Source organism: Ambystoma mexicanum, chromosome 6q (genome assembly GCF_040938575.1).
Source record: "Ambystoma mexicanum isolate Mex_15411 chromosome 6q, UKY_AmexF1_1, whole genome shotgun sequence".
Taxonomy (NCBI): domain Eukaryota; kingdom Metazoa; phylum Chordata; class Amphibia; order Caudata; family Ambystomatidae; genus Ambystoma; species Ambystoma mexicanum.
Window position 1 is genome coordinate 1038476217 of NC_090937.1, and position 18195 is coordinate 1038494411.

At 44.0% G+C, this 18195-nt stretch overlaps 1 protein-coding gene across 4 annotated transcripts in view; it reads left to right on the forward strand.

The window, feature by feature from the left end:
• MTUS1 (microtubule associated scaffold protein 1) overlaps positions 1–16536 on the forward strand; it is a 1716559-nt gene extending 1700023 nt beyond the window's left edge. For all 4 annotated transcript variants that reach the window (XM_069631569.1, XM_069631568.1, XM_069631570.1 and 1 more), the window contains 2 exons: positions 5811–5908; positions 14064–16536. In XM_069631569.1, the coding sequence (XP_069487670.1) occupies positions 5811–5908; positions 14064–14277 (312 nt within the window). In that variant the 3' untranslated portion in view covers positions 14278–16536. The remainder of the gene's footprint in view (positions 1–5810; positions 5909–14063) is intronic.
• Positions 16537–18195: the final 1659 nt, after the last annotated feature.

Sequence of the window (18195 nt, forward strand, 5' to 3'; positions counted from 1 at the left end):
GCGGCCATGGCAGCGGAGGGCGCCTTCAGCGATGGCAGCGACGCCGTACTTTCAGACGGCGAGGGCATTACGGCGTCGAAAGACAGCCGAGCGCAGGTCCCCGACCTCGGAAGGTCGTCCGGCAGGGCGGCTATGGGGAAGACCCCCGGCGACGCAAGCGCTACACACCCTACACACACTAAGCACACTAAGTCCAACCGAACCTCGACGACGTCGACTTCTCGGAAAGAGGCACAGATAGAACGGTCCGACTCGGTGTCCTCTGGGCGCTCTCGATCGAGATCGCCTCATGACGCAAGGCAATCATCCACTCTTGCCAAGAGTGCCTCGCTCCCTAGACTAACGGAAGTTCGATCGTCGGAGGACGAAGACGACTTCCACCCCCAGGCCGCGCTCCAAGAGACAGAGCCCGCAGTTAACACCAGCGAGGCCCCACGCTCGAAAAACACAGATACCTCTCCCGATCCTCGACGCCAGGCGTCGAAAGTCTCCGGGGCCTCCAAGGGACAGGGAAAACATTTTTCCACGCACGGGGAGGGGGGGAAACAGCGGAAGGTACATTCTTCCACTCCCGTAAGACCATCCTTCCCCCCCTAAGCAGACAGACAAATACAAGTCTACTGAGAGATCAACCAGCAAGGATACCCTTGATAAGTCCCCTAAATTGCCTACTAAAGTCATCCCCTGTTCCAAAGATTGGTCCAGTGAAGACATAGACAGGGTCATGTCAAGGATGTCTTCCTTGGCTGATTTTTACAACAAGAATCCAGAGCATTTCCTCTCGTATGACCCTCAGGGGGCCACACCCTCAGGTTCCACTGACCCTATCCCCCTAAGTAAAAAGGCCCGGTTCGAAAGACCTGAACCCTTCGAGGTGCAGCCTTACTCTACTCCATACTCTACTCCACACCCCAGGTACCAAGGAGAGCCTTTCCCTGAGGGGGACCAGGAGTTTGAAATTATGGAGGAACAAACCGGAACGGAATACTATGCAGATGATGAGGACCAGGAGGAGGGAGAAGATGAGCAGTAAATATACAGAGTAGATTCCCCGGTAGAGAACGAAGCCCCAGTTACCGACTCGCCAGTCGATAACCAGCCCCTCCTTAATGAGGTTCTCGCTCGCGCGGCAGAACATTTTCACATCGACACCCATGGTGTATAGGAGGAAAGGGACTTCGTGAAGAGTTGGTGGGAGAGAGGAGGCCGGTCGCTCAGACCATCCCTATCCTTAAATCCATCCAACGAAGAATAGATCCGTCCCTGGTGAACCCAAACCTCACCAGAGCAGTCAACCCCAGGGTCGAAAAACTTTTCCGGGCAGTCCAGTCTGACCCTCTCTATATAAGAGGACATCTTAAACCAGACTCCCTAGTTGTTACCAACACTCGTAAGAGGGCTGGAACACCCTTATCTTCGTCAGAAGCTCCTCCCGACAAGGAGAGCAAGAAACTTTACGGGTTTGGCAGGAAGGTAGCCTCAACGTCCGCCTACCAAGCAAGGATTGCTAACTCCACCACCCTGTTGGCCAGCTACAACTGCCATCAATGGGAAGAGGTTGCGGCACTCATAGCCTCTGCTCCTGAACCGTTAAAGGGCCAATTGGCTCGGATCTCGGCAGAAGGGAGAGCCGTGTCTGGTTGCATATTGAAAGCAACTTTCGACGCCGCGGACAACGCAGGGAGATTGATAGCAGAAGGTACTGTTATCAAAAGACATGCGTGGTTACGGCAGTCGGGGTTCAAAACAGAAACTCAGGCTTCATTAATAGACAAGCCGGTGGAACCCGATCTATTGTTTGGGAAAGCGGTCGAAGACGCACTGAAAAACGCCAAGGACGAATACGAAACACTGAAATCCCTTGGCCAACTAACCAACAAACCCCCTAATCAGAGGGGGAACAGTAATTTTCGTCGCCCACGCGGCCAAAATTCACAAAGAGGCAACTATGCCCAGGGACAGGGTACACAGTGGAACAACAGCCAGCAGTCTACCCAAGGTTACGGCAGGGGTAACAAAAGAGGTCGTGGGAGAGGCAGAGGCAGCCCCAACAAGGGAAGTGGCACGCCTCCACCAAAGCAGTGACGCTCAGTTCAGGGTCCCTTCTCACGCAACCCCAGTAGGGGGACGCATTTCCAACTTCACCCAGGCTTGGGAAGGGATCATCTCAGACAGATGGGTGCTGTCAACAGTGTCCACAAGATATTGTATATAATTACTGCAGCGTCCCCGGAACCATCCTCCACGACAAAAAGTACACTCCTTAGAACATCAGAAGATCCTTCTCGAGGAGATCGCCATTCTGCTAGAAAAGGACGCGATAGAACTCGTCCCAGGACACCAGGTAAACAAGGGTATCTATTCAACTTACTTCCTTGTGCCAAAGAAAGATTTGACAATGCGCCCAGTATTGGACTTGCGGCCTGCCAACAGGTATGTCAAGCCCCAAAAATTCCGTATGACCACGCTACAAGAGGTAATCCCCCTCCTAAAAAAGGGGGATTACATGGCAACCTTGGATATGAAAGATGCTTATTTTCATATTTCCATGCTCCCGGCGCACAGAAAGTACTTGCGCTTCAAGGTGGACAGTCTCCACTACCAATTTAAGGTACTGCCCTTCGGGATAGCTTCAATACCAAGGGTATTCACCAAGGTACTGGCGGTGGCAGCTGCACACCTACGCAGGGAGGCAATCCCAGTGTACCCTTATCTGGACGACTGGCTCATAACGGGGGAACCCCAGGAATTTGCAGGACAAACATTCAAAGGACTATCGACCTCCTCCACGAATTAGGCTTCTCAATCAACGAGAAGAAGTCAAGCCTGGTGCCAAGCACCTCAAAACAGTTCCTAGGAGCAATTCTAGATACTCAGAAAGGGGATGACCTTCCCTTCGGAAGAGAGAATTCGGAATATACTACTGCAAATTCCACATTATCAGTCCGATCAACAAATAACGGCACGCAAAGCAATGCGGTTACTGGGCATGATGGCCTCATGCATTTACCTGGTCCCCCACGCGCGACTGCGCATGCGTCCCATGCAGGAATGGTTGGCGAAACAGTGGTCTCAGGCAAGTGGTCAGTGGGACGATCTAGTGGTCGTTTCGCCAACACTTGTACAGAGCCTACACTGGTGGACAAGAGAGAATCTCGCAAGGGGAAAACCCTTTTACGATCCCGAAGTACAGGCAGTGGTGACTACAGATGCATGCCTGACTGGGTGGGGAGCTCACCATCTCCACCACACAGCTCAGGGTCTCTGGTCTCACTCAGTAGCCAAGAACCACATCAACCTGCTAGAGCTTCTGGCAGTATTCCGAGCGCTTCGGGCGTTCGAGCCCCATCTACTAAACTTGTCGGTGCAGATCCGGACGGACAGCACGACAGCCATGTTCTATCTGAACAAGCAAGGAGGGACTCGTTCGCCAAATCTGTCCAAACTTGCCCAGAAAATCTGGATATGGGTACTCAGACGGAACATCTTCCTGTCATCGCAACATGTTCCAGGGGAGCTCAATTCCCTAGCGGATGCTCTAAGCAGAGACTTCCTCCCAGAAGAACACGAATGGGTCCTTCACAGAGAGATCGTAGAAGATCTCTTCTCTCAGTGGGGTTTCCCCACTATAGACTTATTCGCCACAAGCGAAAACAAACAATGCCCAGGATTTGCATCCAGGTTCCCCCAGCCAGACTCCCAAGGGAACGCCCTGTGGATGAACTGGTCAGGGATGTTTGCGTACGCTTTTCCACCAACTCCTCATCAGGAAGGTGGTGTACAAGATGAACAAGGAATCGATGACGCTCATCCTAGTTGCTCCCATGTGGGCGAGACAACCATGGTTTCCACACCTACGCAGGATGGCGGTGTGCGAGCCCATCAAACTTCCAGCCTGGCACAACCTACTGTCCCAGCAACAAGGTCAAACAGTGCACCAGCAACCCAACTCAATGAACCTGGCAGCATGGCTCCTGAGGTCATAGAGTTTGGACATCTCAATTTACCACAGAGGTGTATGAACATCCTAAAAGAATCCAGGAAACCAAACACAAGGCACTGTTACTTTGACAAGTGGAAGAGATTCGTTATTTGGTGCCAGAATAAACAAATCAACCCTGTTGATTGCACTCCTTCCAACGTTGTGACATACATGCTCCACCTGCTAGATGCAGGATTGGTTTTTAACTCTCTGAAAGTACACCTGGCAGCCCTCTCGGCTTACACCACATCCCATAACAAAGTGTCGTGGTGGAAAGTACCAGTAGTTAAAGCCTTCATGGAAGGAGTAAAGAGACTTCACCCTCCTATTTCGAACCCACCGCCAGGATGGGACCTTAATGTGGTGCTAGCTAAGCTCATGGGGCCCCCTTTCGAACCCATGCATAAAAGTAGTCTCAAACACCTGACTTATAAAACGGCCTTCTTAGTAGCCATTACCTCTATAAGAAGGGTCAGTGAAATTCAGGCTCTGTCAGTGCAGGATCCTTTCTTTACTATCCACAAAGACAAACTGGTTTTATGCACACACCCTAGGTTCTCACCTAAATTTATATCAAAGTTCCATGTAAACCAGTCCATCGAGCTTCCGGCTTTCTTCCAGAACCCGCAAAGCTCGGCTGAGGTGAAACTACACACCCTAGATGTGCGTAGGGCGGTCCTCTACTATGTAAATAAAACCAGACCGCTAAGGAAAACAGATCAACTGTTTGTCTCCGTAGCTACAGGCAGAGAGGGAGATCGCGTCTCTAAAGGCGCTATCTCGAAGTGGATTATCAACTGTATACAGCTGTGTTACTCTCTTTCTGAAAAAACTCTGCCTTTTACGCCAAGGGCCCACTCTACTAGAGGCATTGGGGCCACTCTGGCTTTCATTGCAAATGTTCCCCTCGACACCATTTGCAAAGCAGCTACTTGGAGCTCTATTCACACTTTTACTCAGCATTACTGCATTGACACTCATTCCAAGACAGACAGACACAAGTGGGACAAGCGGTTCTAAGACACCTGTTTGCTCATGACCCTTCTCACATCCCACCTCCTTCTTCTGGTACTGCTCGCTAATCTATGCACAGCATGTGATCTAAGCAGATTCCACAAGCCTCAGAAGGGATACATTACTCACCGTAATCGTATTTCTGATGCTTGTATCTGCTTAGATTCACATGCGACCCACCCTTCCTCCCCTCCGAGAGAAGGCGCATGATGGCTTGTAGTCTTACCTTTCTGTCTATCTGCTTGGATTATCTGTACTCACGCTACTCCTCATGCTTCCTCATGTCAGAAAAAATACAATCTGAGGATCCTAGACGCGTGAGGGATCTTGGATACAGTGGACGTCACACTAGGGATAGTATTACTGGCACGCCTGTGTCGACGCCCATTTTCGAGTTTCGAAAAACAAACTGTAATACTCCGCAGCTTCCACTAGATGTCGGCCTATGCACAGCATGTGAATCTAAGCAGATACAAGCATCAGAAATACGATTACGGTGAGTAATGTATCCCATATACATATAGCTTACAAAAATTCCTTTTTACGCATCATATTGAGTTGAGTGGAAGGATCAGTTTAGGGTTTGGATACAGGACAAAGGACGCTCTTTTGTTTAACATCCTGACACAGACGCTCCTTAGTTTTGTTGAAGCAGGGAAAGTTAAGGATATACAGGATTGTCGCCAACCTGCTTGTTGTTTTGAAAATAAGTCATTAGTCATTTTGAAACTGATTACTGCGTCTGAGTCTTGCTCTTGATCCCTTAGAGGTGGCAAACACATTTAGTCATGTACCTTTATTCTGTTTCCCCTAGGTGGATAACAATGCAACCTTGTTCGAAAAACTAAAGAAGTGTCAACAAGAGAATGAGGATCTGAAAGCAAGAATGGACAGACACATGGCGCTATCAAGGTAAATAATGAGGTCCACTAACAGCTACAAGCTTTTCATCACACCATATTACACACTGTATGATATGAACATTGATTAATAATGATGGAGAGAAGAGCACAGCATTCTTTAGGCATTACTTCTCCCAACAGTATTTTTAGGATGTTTTTCGCTGTGCAGTATTTTGTAAGCTATTTGTATACATTTTGTAAAGTGTGTGTGTGTGTGTGTGTGTGTGTGTGTGTGTGTGTGTGTGTATATATATATATATATAATGTCATTATTTGTTGCAGGACGGTGTTTTGCACAAGCAATACTTGTAATACAACGCAACTACTTTTGAGCAGTAATAATTCTGGGCAATGTATTTTTGATTTAACTTTTTGGGCTGTGAAGTAAGGTACAGTCCATGCATCTTGTGTTTCTACTACGTTTATTTGGGGTGAGTTCTGAGGTCCAATCAACCCTTGTTGTTCTTAGACACACACAAAATGTGTGCCCTATCGCATACCCTCCTGGGGAACTTTTTCAATTTCTGGCAAACCTTAAGTTGTTGGGGAACCTGAATTTGCCAGACCACAAACTGCTTACCCCCACCTCTCTTTTGGATATTCCCCTCCCCCCCCCCGGTTCCAACCATTATCTCTTGCTGCAACATGGTTCCTGTCCAGTGGTTCTACGTGGGTGCCACGTTGCCACTTGAGTGCAACAGATTACAGTCTGGAAGGTGGGGGTGGAGTGCTGAACAAGCAACTTGGCGATAGCACCAGTAGTGCTCCCTCTTTTCAAGGGTGCAGTAGATCTCATCCCTGGATCCTCAAAAAATTGAAAAAACCTTTGTAAGGAATGAACAAAAATATATATGTTCTTTGATTTGAGTTTAATCTAGAGGCAACCTTTGGTTAGGCTTTCCTTTTTCCGCTGCTACATCCGCAGTACTGAAGCTGAACCAGAGCACGGTTAAACGTATGCATATGTTAAGTTTAATTTTATTTCATACTTGCAAGCTGAATATATTTAGACCCTTACATGTATAAGCCTGCCTAAAACCAATTTTTAGATGCTCTGAATATCCTAAGTGATACTATTGCTTGATTCAAACGCACAGGAGAACAAGCTCAGTAAATAATTTCTATTAACTGAAGCATCCCAATTGGTAAACTTGCCTAATAGCCAGGTCTTTTGGCCAAGCTCTTATTGGATGGGTGTGATATTGGTCCACCAATGAAACCATAAATAACGATTTATTTTATTTTTGGTTCCATAAGCTTGTGCACATGGAAAGAAAATGTTCTCCTCCGAGATATCTATAATAAAAAAGGATTTAACAAATGCTCATTGTGACTCCTCCTTTTAAAAGGCTCTATTAAAATGATTTTGTGTCAGCCGGTGCATCCCTAGTCTAAACTTTGTGTGTTTTGGCAGTGCTAAAAGGTGTTGCATGTAGTATTAAGAAATAATTCATGACCTTGGTACTAGAGCACACTATTTCCTAAAATCGGTTTAATTCATGGTACCAGGATAATAACATTTTTATAATTTCACTGCTTAAAAAAGCACATATATGCCAGCAGTTATCATTTAAAGTAATTTATGTTTCTTGTAGGGGTTGGCATGGTCCAGGAACCACATTTTACCCTCGAAAATGGGTGTATATTTCTGTCCGATCATTTGACTGAAAGGAATTTGGAGGGAGGGGGAGAGTTTACACTCCAGTGAATTGAATAACAAGATTTACATAGCCCAAACATGAGGTCTACAAAGCAAAGTGCATTGGGCTGGTATACCTCGAAATTTGTGGTGACATTTTAGGATTGCCACATTATTTTCTTGTATTCTATTTCGGTGACCTGCGACCCTAAGGACGTATTGGCATAGATTCAATCCCCAATTAATCATCTTGTTGCACACTTCAGTATGTTGTTTTTTCCACAAATGTTCAGTGTGTGTCCAACACTCACGCCTTTAGATTTAGTCACATGACTGGCCTGTTAACACTTAGAAAGGAATCCCTCCTCAATTTGCAGATAGAAATCTTGACCACGCAGATAATACCACTTCTATCCTCATGAACCACAACCAACAGGACTCCAAAAGACTTTACTTTCACTCTGCATTCTTCCTTGCCTGGTTTTTAGTGTTTGTGTGCAAGGATTTATATAATTGTTGGATCTATATGCCCAGGCATTCCCCGTCTCCACAGTAAAGATCGATCAATGCCAAAGAATTCACATTTTAGATAAACATACACCTCAGATTTTGCTCCTTTTGAGATGCATTTTTCATAAAGGGTAACAGCGTTGCTATGTCTTGATATCTGGATGAAAGTAATATACCGCCCTTCTTGGGGATGGGGGACTATTAAAGCAGATTTCCATATGTTTGAGGGATCGCTCAAATTTGCTCAGCATTAACGGCTCTTAGATCAACTGTCCCCCATACCATAGGCAAATAGATGAAAGACTCTACAGGGATACAATTGGGGCCTCTTTCCTTGTTTAGTTTCTGTGATTTTGGAGTTAGGTTAATCTCCAGTGCTTGTTGTATCCCAGTTAATGTATCTTCTATAGCCGGGCTCAATCTTGGATAGGATCCCTCTGTTGTGTAATTTGTGTGGACTCTTCATTTCTGAAATGGGATCCTTCTCCTTCTCATTTATGGACACACTCCATTCCACTAGTTACTAGCGCGCACAACTCTTGGCTATTGCTAGTCTCTGGCATGCCTACATTTGTCCTCTGTGTATGCCATTTCACACTACCCCACCACATTTTAACCTACTCTTGCTTCTGTAACTATGGCATCATCCCACACCGCTGTCTAAGTTTACATAGCTACTAAAGTTTTATTGCTTCCCTAAATTGTGGAGCATATAGTTCTCGGTTTGGAGGTAGCTCTAAATTGCTTATCTGATTAAAAATCCCATGCACCTTTGCACACTTTACAAATATGTCCCATAGGGTTGCCTGACAAAAGTGCGCACATATGAATCCCTTCTGATCAATTTTATATGAGCTCTATCTGTAGAATCTCGACAGATTGAACAAAGTGGTTCCTCAAATTACTTGCGCATCAAGAGATCTTCATTTGCAACCCTTGCAGTGAATTTGAAATCCTCAGTTCGATGCTAGTGTGCACTATCCATGATGCTGTAATCCATTATGGATTACTTTATGGGACCTGATGGGAATGTGTATCTAGCACGTTAGTTCATGAGGCCTATAAAACTAGGTGACCATTTGAAATTCATAGTTTTAAATGATTATCAGTTTTAAATTTACTTATTGAACTTACTAATTCAAGTACCTCAAACACACTCACTTAATGTGTCTTTCAAACTGTTGTTTGTCTTAGAAGGCATTAAAGTCACCAATTAACTTCTACCGGTACACTGTTGGTTAATACCGATTGTCCCAGTCTGCAAGCAGATTGTTAATGCAGACCAAGGCTGGCACATTCATATTCCCGTCAAGCCTAGGGTGCTATTTTTTATATTAATGGTATGTTGGGTGTTCTATGTTTTCCTCACAAACAGCAAATCTTGAAAACCTGATCTTATTTCTGGAAGCAGACACACCCGGGTTAATATCCACCAGCTGCCCTGCCCTTGCTCATACCACAAATGTTAAACATCCATTATTGTTTACAGTTTCCATGTCCCAGCTTTCCTGAAAGCAACAAACATTGTTTCCACACAATCTTTCCGCACCCTCACTTTGATTTAACACCCGTTATGTTCCAAGACGAGAGTAGCCCACCTTAGTCTGCACAAGGCTGAAAGTCAACCATAGGTGCTGAGCTCAAATTATCTGAAGTAAACCCTGCCCCTCTCCCTGTAATATCCACAGAAGAGGTAGAGATTTACCCCTGAGATGCCTCTGGCAGGCCTACCACAGTACCATCCAGAGCTTCATGAGCACATAAAGAATCACATGTAGACCAAGGGTTGAACTATTAAGCCATCTCACCAGTTGTGTCGTCCATGAACACCTGTGTTCTCCCCAACTCCTTAAATCGCCTGTTGCAAGCATTTCTCTGGTTCTTGGCTCTATACTGCTGGCCTGAAAAAGCAAGTGCTTAAGTGCCACCATTGTGGTTGTCTAATTAGTTAAGAGGCAACATGCTCCTCTATTTTCTTTACTAGATTCCACAACTGGAATCACTGAAGAAAGTTTTCTTCATGTCTTTGAGCTCTCATTATGTGATTTCAGAGTCCTAAGGCCCAGTTTATCTATATCATAACTGCTCTTCATCAGTAGCATATTGGATCTTAGCAGGCAGTAGGGTGTCCCCTTGCTTCCGTGCAAGGAAGCATTCAACCTGAGCATGTTTTGGATAATACAGTTCCGGTGTTTGTCTGAACCAGGTATTCCCCATGATTCTTGCATTATTTACCAGAGAGACTATTGGATAGGTACTCCGTAGAATTTCTAACTCGCAGAAATGCTTTTTTCCAAAATGAGTGCTCCCCTTTCCTTCTAATTCATCTTTGCATGCAATCCTTCATTATAAATGGTACATTGGCTTGGGATGTCAAGACAATTTGTCAATGGATGTAAACCCCTTTTAACAGTATGTAGCCATTTTATGAGCGTGGATGGGAGAGGCCTGTATTTGTTGATCCTCAGTTACCTTCAAGATGGTCTTACATTAGCCCTAATCATGTTAACAATTGTGAAATCTGCCCTCTACAAAAAAAGTACATGCTCTGCCTTGCCCTGAGATTTGCTGGATCTTGGCCCTGTGTACGTTTTGCAATTCACATCATATAGGCAGAATTTAAAGTTCCAGGGCAGGTGAAGGGATCTTGCATCTTCTGCATCCTGGTGCCTGTGATTTTACTTTAATCTATTTATAACACGCACCATATCACCCTGAGGCTTAAGGGCGCAAACAAGACATACAATATTAAAAATACAGAGGAAGAAGCCTGATGCATTAGAAACGTATTCAAATAACAATACAAACAAAAAACAGAAGGTGGGACCATAATATGTGCAGCAGCGCCCAACTGGCATTATCTAAACAGTAAAGTCTTCAACCTTTTTCTAAACATTGTAGTAGATCTCATTTCCCTAAGATCTGGAGGGATGGCGCTCCAGGCATTGGGGGCAGACACAAAGAAAGCACGCTTCTGCACCTCGGTCAGTTTACTAGCTGTCATTTGTTCTGATTGGTGTTATTTGAGCGAAGAGGCCTTAAACAGGATTTTTTCACGAATTCTTTGCTGGATTATAATGGACTGGGCCCTACCAAACATGTATGCGTGATCAGCAATAGGCAACCATCAGTTGTTTCCTCTATTGGCAGCCAATATAAGTTACATCTGGCAACGGATGTATGATCTCTCTCTTACAGCACTATTATGTACGATTTGAAGCTGTGCGCACTCTGATTTGGCTGTACCCACTAGCAGACTGCTGCAATAATCAATTTTAGACACAAAATGGCTCTTGCTACAGTCTCTCAGTTGGCTCTAGAAATGTATGGAGTACATGCTTTCATTACCATTGCTGGGCATGCATCCCCCTTGCAATTTGTCGGTTCAAGATTGTTAATAATCACTGCAAGTTCTGATTCTGAAATGGTTTAAAGTTGAACTGATTTTCCGGCATCTTGGGCATACATACTACATCCCCTCGGCTATCTACAGCCAGTCCAATGGGTTTTTTATTTGTTTTAATATTGGGTCTTATCTGATTGAGCTTTCCGAGCATTGTTTCCTGAATGGGCAGAGTTCTTTATGCTCGGACTGGGCTTTATCGATCCCATCATCAAAGGACGTTTTCTTTCCTGTTATGATGGCTTATTTGAAGTTTTTAGCTGCCATCTGATACGCCTCCTTATCATAGATACCTTGAGAGGGGTTCCATGCATGGAAGCACTTAATTCTAATGGTCTTAAGCTTTTGTAGGTCTGGTGTAAATCAGTCATTCACCTTTCTCTCCACCGCCTGCTTAGTTTTAAGTGGAGTTAAGGTGTTAGTAGTCTCTTGCATAGTTTGCTAGCAGGCACTCAAAATATCATCAGCTAGTACCATATCATTAGCCATTTCTGTCAACGGCCTTAACCATGGTTTGAGTGCCTCTGGAGTAAGTTTCTTCAAATTCCTAGATTTTATTGTGGCTTTTTTGAACTCCTTCGAATTTAAGCTCTTGTCATAAATTATTGTGAGGTGTACAAAGAAATGATCTGACCAGGGGCACTGAAAGATCATCAGATCATCGGTTTAAATATTGTGTTTGGCAGCCCAGTCTAGAGTATTCACCTTAATGTGTGTAAGTGTTGTAATGAGTTGTTGGAAATCCAGATTCTTTGAGTCTTCCAGTAATCTGGCATAAGGTTCATTCTTATTGCCTAGCCAGAAGTTAAAATCTCCTAAAACCATTTCCTGGGTATTGGTTTAAGGCTGGGGAGCAGGGAGTTACATAATTGTATGGGAAATTCTGCCATAGAAGGTAGTCTGTAGACTAAAACCAAATTATAGGTAGTTTCTTACAACCATTGATACATTTTTTCTTACATCTTACAACCAATGATATAGAGTATCTCCACCTCCCAAACATCAAGAGTAAGTTAAAAAAAATAAAGGCACCCACCTCCCCTCCTTTTCTATCTAGTCTATCATGGCATAACCAGGAGGAATAGCAAGGGTCCAGGTAGGTCCCGCTGTGCCATGACACCATGTTTCAGTGAGAGCACAAATATCAATATCATGGTTCATAATATACGTAGCCACTTCTAGAGCATACTTTCAGATGAGCATTGTAGTTAGTATTCGTACATGTATCTTTGCTCACTGGTGCCCTAACTTGATGTAGTTTATTCACATCACCATCATCCACATACTGCCACAGTGTATTAACCTGCACATTGCTCAAATTTGCAATTATCTGCTCACTTTTATTAACATCAGTCTCTTGCGGATTAGTGGTGTCTATCTGTACCGCTACAGATATTTAAGGTTGGACTTTAACCATTGTTGGAGCTGCTGAACAATAATTTGCTGGGCCTACTAAAACTTGGGGATTAGTTGGGTTAGCTTGTGGCAGTATGGCTGATGCCGCCTCCTCAAGATATCAACCCACTATGGCTGCTGTTCGAGCACCAAATAACATGTGAGACCCCCTCCCCCCCATGCAGTTCTCACGTGGAGATCTTGGCCCTTATGGCATTAATCAGAGGTAGCGCGTACAAAATTTAGAGGTAGAAATGGAATCACTTACAGCGATCAAGCGAGCAGGGTCCACGAGCAGTGGACACCACAGAGCACCATGGACCACCACAGACCGGCTTGACACGGTCGCACTGTCGCGCCTGTTGAAAAAAATTAAATCCACACAAACTACATTTCCCTTGAGAGTTGTAGTTCAACTAACGAACTTATACAGCGTTGAAGCTACACGTTTCAACTGTCTGTGGTAAATTGGGCAGGAAAAAAATTCGAATCTAGGCGGGCTGAATTACACATTTCAAAGAATACTGGCACAATTTAAAAAAACAATGCTAATAGCAGTAGTAAGTCTGAAAACGATCTCAAGGCTATCTGAACCTCAATGCACCCTAAGCAAAGGAATAACTCAGTGCGATAAAGATAAAATGCTAATAATAAAAACTGTGAGATCAGTTCCTAACTAGAGTCAGATCTGTCTGTCAGTGCTAGAATAATGTTAAATTGTACTAACTATACTAAATCGTACTATTTTCCCCTGCTGCAAGGTGGGCTCTGGATTCTTCCCAGCTCCAACAAAGCCCATCTGGTTTAAAGCTTGTGGTTGGGCACCCTCCAAGTCTTCGTGCCTATCTTTCCCCTGCTGCACTAGGACTCTTTCTCTCATCCACTCATACTCGAAGTACAATCTGTTAGATCTGCCAGCATGTCTGCAGTTATTCTGTTTCGTTTTTCATTGTTTTCTATTGTTCTATAATGTGTATATCACAATGTGCATGTATATAATTATGTTCAGTCGCCCCATCGTTATGTTTGAGGAATATGCTCTAAAGTCTCACCACTCTTGTAAAAACTCCTGTGCTCATTGGGTAGAGGGAATGCATCCAAAGACCTGAAACTAAGAGCAGCTCTCTGAGCACTTGACGGATCCACTTCCAGGCTATGGATTTTGCATTTTTCAATCTTCATATTGTCATTAATCTAGGATTACTTTTTTCTTTTCAGGCAACTTTCTACCGAACAGGCGGTCTTGCAGGAGTCCCTTCAAAAGGAATCAAAAGTGAACAAACGGTTGTCCATGGAAAATGAAGAACTTCTTTGGAAACTCCACAACGGCGACCTATGCAGCCCAAAAAAGTTATCGCCCACTTCCCCCATACCTTTTCAGTCCTCGAGGAGTACAGGCTCGTTTTCAAGCCCCACAGTCTCCCCAAGATGACACAATGGGAACAGAGAGACTCCCTAAAAGCATTTCAGAGATGATCTGAGGATAGATTTCTGACTGAAATCCAAGCAAAAGCTATATTAGCTGTGTTATGATCATGGATATGTGACTGGAAACTATTGGCATGGGTGACCGGCTTTGGAAGATACTGGAAAAATATGAGCAAAACGGTTCATGTCGCTCCCCAGGGAAAAGGACTTCCGTTGGAAAAACAATCTCTAAGCATTGTTGCACGAAGCACTTAAAAATGGCAAGATACATTAAATCTTGCGTTACATTGCCTTTTTTTCACCTACAGTTACTCTAGGAAAACAAAGCTCAGGGGCTTGTAGATACGATCACCACCTTACTATTGTTTCCTTATCACAGACCCCCCTTTTCTTTTTTTTTTTTCTAAGCGGGAAGTGTCGCGTGAGTGAAGTGGATGAACACGCAGCGTGGGTGAGTGTGACTGAGGGCGATTTCTTTTTTTTTTCTTTTGGTTTTGTGTGCTGTGTACAATTAACAGTAGCTTAATTCTATTTGAAATGTACTTAATTCCCTGTTTTATGTTCAAAGACGGCACCTGTCCGGTAGGAAAGAGGAAAACTGCCACCACTTGCAATGTGGAATTGTAACCCTCCCAAAAGTTCTGTACGTTTGTGTTGGGTTCTGTATGAACCGCTCTTCCATGTCCAGCTAGTTGGTGGTGTACCTGGTTGAAATCCATGCACTTCTTGTGGCTTCCAGGCTATTGTGCACCTTCGCAATATGAGAAATGACTGAAAAGTTCTTCAGAGCAATTCAGAGAAAATAATTCAACGGCAGTGTTTAAGAAGAGCTAGTCCAAAGTGATAGCTGTACAGGTGAATGGCATCGAGGTTGTGAAAGACGTCCTCTTTTCTTCAAGTAGGAAAAAAGAAAAGTAACACCTACTACTGCAAAAAACCTCTGATTACGATCTCCCTAAACTGAAGTGTGATTGAAGACCACTGAATTACGATGATCTGGTTTATAAAGACATTCCATCAAACACAGACGGCCTCCAGTTTTGTTCTCCAATGTTGGCGTGGTTACATATTGAAATACAGTACATTCTTTCAAAAATAACAGTGGTAGACATTTCCAATAGTTTATACTAGGGTGCATCAAATGGTGGCTGCCCAGAAATTTAAAGCCTTTGCTGACATAACCTCCGATTTGTGCAGGTTCCATGGACATTTCAAACGCAGGCCTAAACTTGGTATCATTAATCAAAATGCATTTTATGGTTTATATATATTTTGTTATAGAATTGCTGGTGTCGTTTTTCTTTTCTCTATTACACTGCCATGTCTGGAAGCACAGCAGCTGTTAGGTGTGGTGGCCTGCCTGTTCTACCCTTTGGCTAGAACTGTTAAGTTCATGTAAATACTCCAAGTGTCGAAAAAGAGAACTTTTTTGAGAAGTGAGTGCAGAAATCATGTCAGACTTCTGCAGTGTCGCGTTGCTTTAAACTGAAGCAGGGTGCATTTTTTACAGCAAATTCTTTTTCCAGTTATTTCACTGTTTTTTCCAATACAGGCTCTCTCTCGATTACCATCAAACCTGTTTTAATCCGCATAGTATTTACGCACACACATTGCTAAGATATCTGGAACGACTGATTTTTAGGAAGGAGGGATGGCAAGGCCAGCGCTTCCTGTTAGAGATATAGGATATATCGGGATACAGGAAAATGTTCATTTGTTTTCACAGCTCCAGTACAAAAAGAACTATTGACGAGTGATGTAAACATGTTTCATGTTTGGTGATTTAGTCTGCATTGTACATCTGACTGTTTTCGTTTTTCATTGAGTGCATGTACATTTTTCATTTGGTCCAAAAAGGTAGCATAATGTTCTTGTAAATTCAGATTTCATGCTTGACTTGGCTTCATTTGCAGTTGCCTCATCTCTTCTGCCTGGGCTGAAGGTGTGGACCAAAGGCACCGCCGTGAGGCCTGAAACCCAAGGGCTGCCTCCATGTTCCATATGCACCTTTCGGCTGTCAGAAGCATTGGCAGGCTTTTTATGAATGGGGGGATATCTGGTGGGCAGATCAGGTTTACCAAGTTATTAAAAGTCCTTTTAAACAAACATTTAAGTGAGACATGAACATGTTTGGCACTTGTGAGAAACCTCTGGATGTACAAAAGTAAATGATTCCTTTGTAGTTGTTTCTCCGTCTGTAATTATGAATGTTTATTATATTAAGTATGTGATAAGAAAATAAATTTAATGGTGCAATAATCAATGGTGGTGTGTGCTATCTCTTCCTAGCTAGTGTTTAAAAATGTTTTTGGGGCCTTCTTCTCAGTCTTAGGCCGAGACACACAGTCAGTCTCTCTCTCTCTCTCTCTCTCTTTCTCTCTTTCTCTCTCTCTCTTTCTCTCTCTCTCTCTCTCTTCCTCTCTCTTCCTCTCTCTCTCTCTTTCTCTCTTTCTCTCTTTTGCTTTTTCTCTCTTTCTCTCTTTCTCTCTCTCTCCCCCCCCCTTCTTGTGGGGACTAACCCTTCCCAATGTTTAAGAAATGGTTTGGCATTTCCTACAAGGTGTTTAATTTGCATGCAAAACTTAAAAAGGCACCTCGTTTCTGGCATTAAACACTATTATAAACACTGCAAATGTTCCAGAAGCGATAACTGTGACACAGGAGATTACTTGATTGACCCAGGATGACATGCTGTGGCCAAAAAGGAATACATAATTCAGATTTCATTCTTTCACAGGCATCAACTTCCCTGCTAACTCATATCTGCTCTTTAGAAATGGTGTAATAGAAATGATGTTGCTTTCTTCTTTTGGAATGTGTATAATAATAGTAGCGTTAACTTTCCTATAGGGATCCTGTTTGATTATGGAAAAGTTACATTTTCCACAGAGATCATTTGCGATAATCATGAAACGGTCCCCATAGAGACAGTAGGCCTCATTATGACCCTGCCGGTCCGGAAAGAACGGTGGCGGTAAATCCGCTGCCGCTGCTGTTTCCGGACTGGCGGATTCCGAATCCTGCAGGCGGGAGGTGTCACTCCCTCCAGGTCTGACCTGGCAGGAGTAACGCCATCCGCCAGCAGGCGGAAATGGAAACACCAGCTCCGGTATAGACGGAACCAGTGTTTCCATTGCCCCTATACCCATGGAGTCATCTGGGACTCCATGGGAATGGGGACTTAAGGAATTCTGCCTCCGGAATTAACGGGTCACCAGGGTTGTAATGCCCCGGTGATTCCAGCAATCACAGAGGCGGAATGGTATTTCGGGTCCGGTGGCAGCCTGCTGGTTTTTCCGGCACGGCTACCGCCGGACTCGTAATGAGGCCCAATATGTACTTAAAATCATGTTGAGGTCCCCACAGAGATGGTGTGTGATTAGGACTATACTCAAATCCCCACAGAGATGGGGTGTGATTACAATGATACGGTCCCCACAGAGATGGTGTGTGATTTCAATAAGGTCCCCGCAGAGATGGTGTGTGATTACAATGATAAGGTCCCCATAGAGATGGTGTGTGATTAGGACTATACTCAAGTCCCCACAGAAGTGTAATCATGGTGCTGTTAAGCGGTTAGGCATTAGCCGCTATAGAAATATAAATATAAGACAAAAAATACAAATAGAAAATATGGTCCAGCAGATATGGCAAGTGATGTTTTACCTACCTTGTGGGGATTATATGTGAGGGAACCTGCCTTGTGGGGACTAACCTTTCCCAAAGTTGTAGAAATGTTTTAATAGCAGAAATATATTGAGAAGAAATTCATAATATAAGATCCTGCTTCATAATGTCAAAAATGCCATCTTTTGATTGCATGTACACCACCATCCTTGTGGGGGTTTGCATTATTGTATGTATTTATTTATTGGATTTGTAGAGCGCACTATAGCCCACAGGCATTATATTAGATCGTACT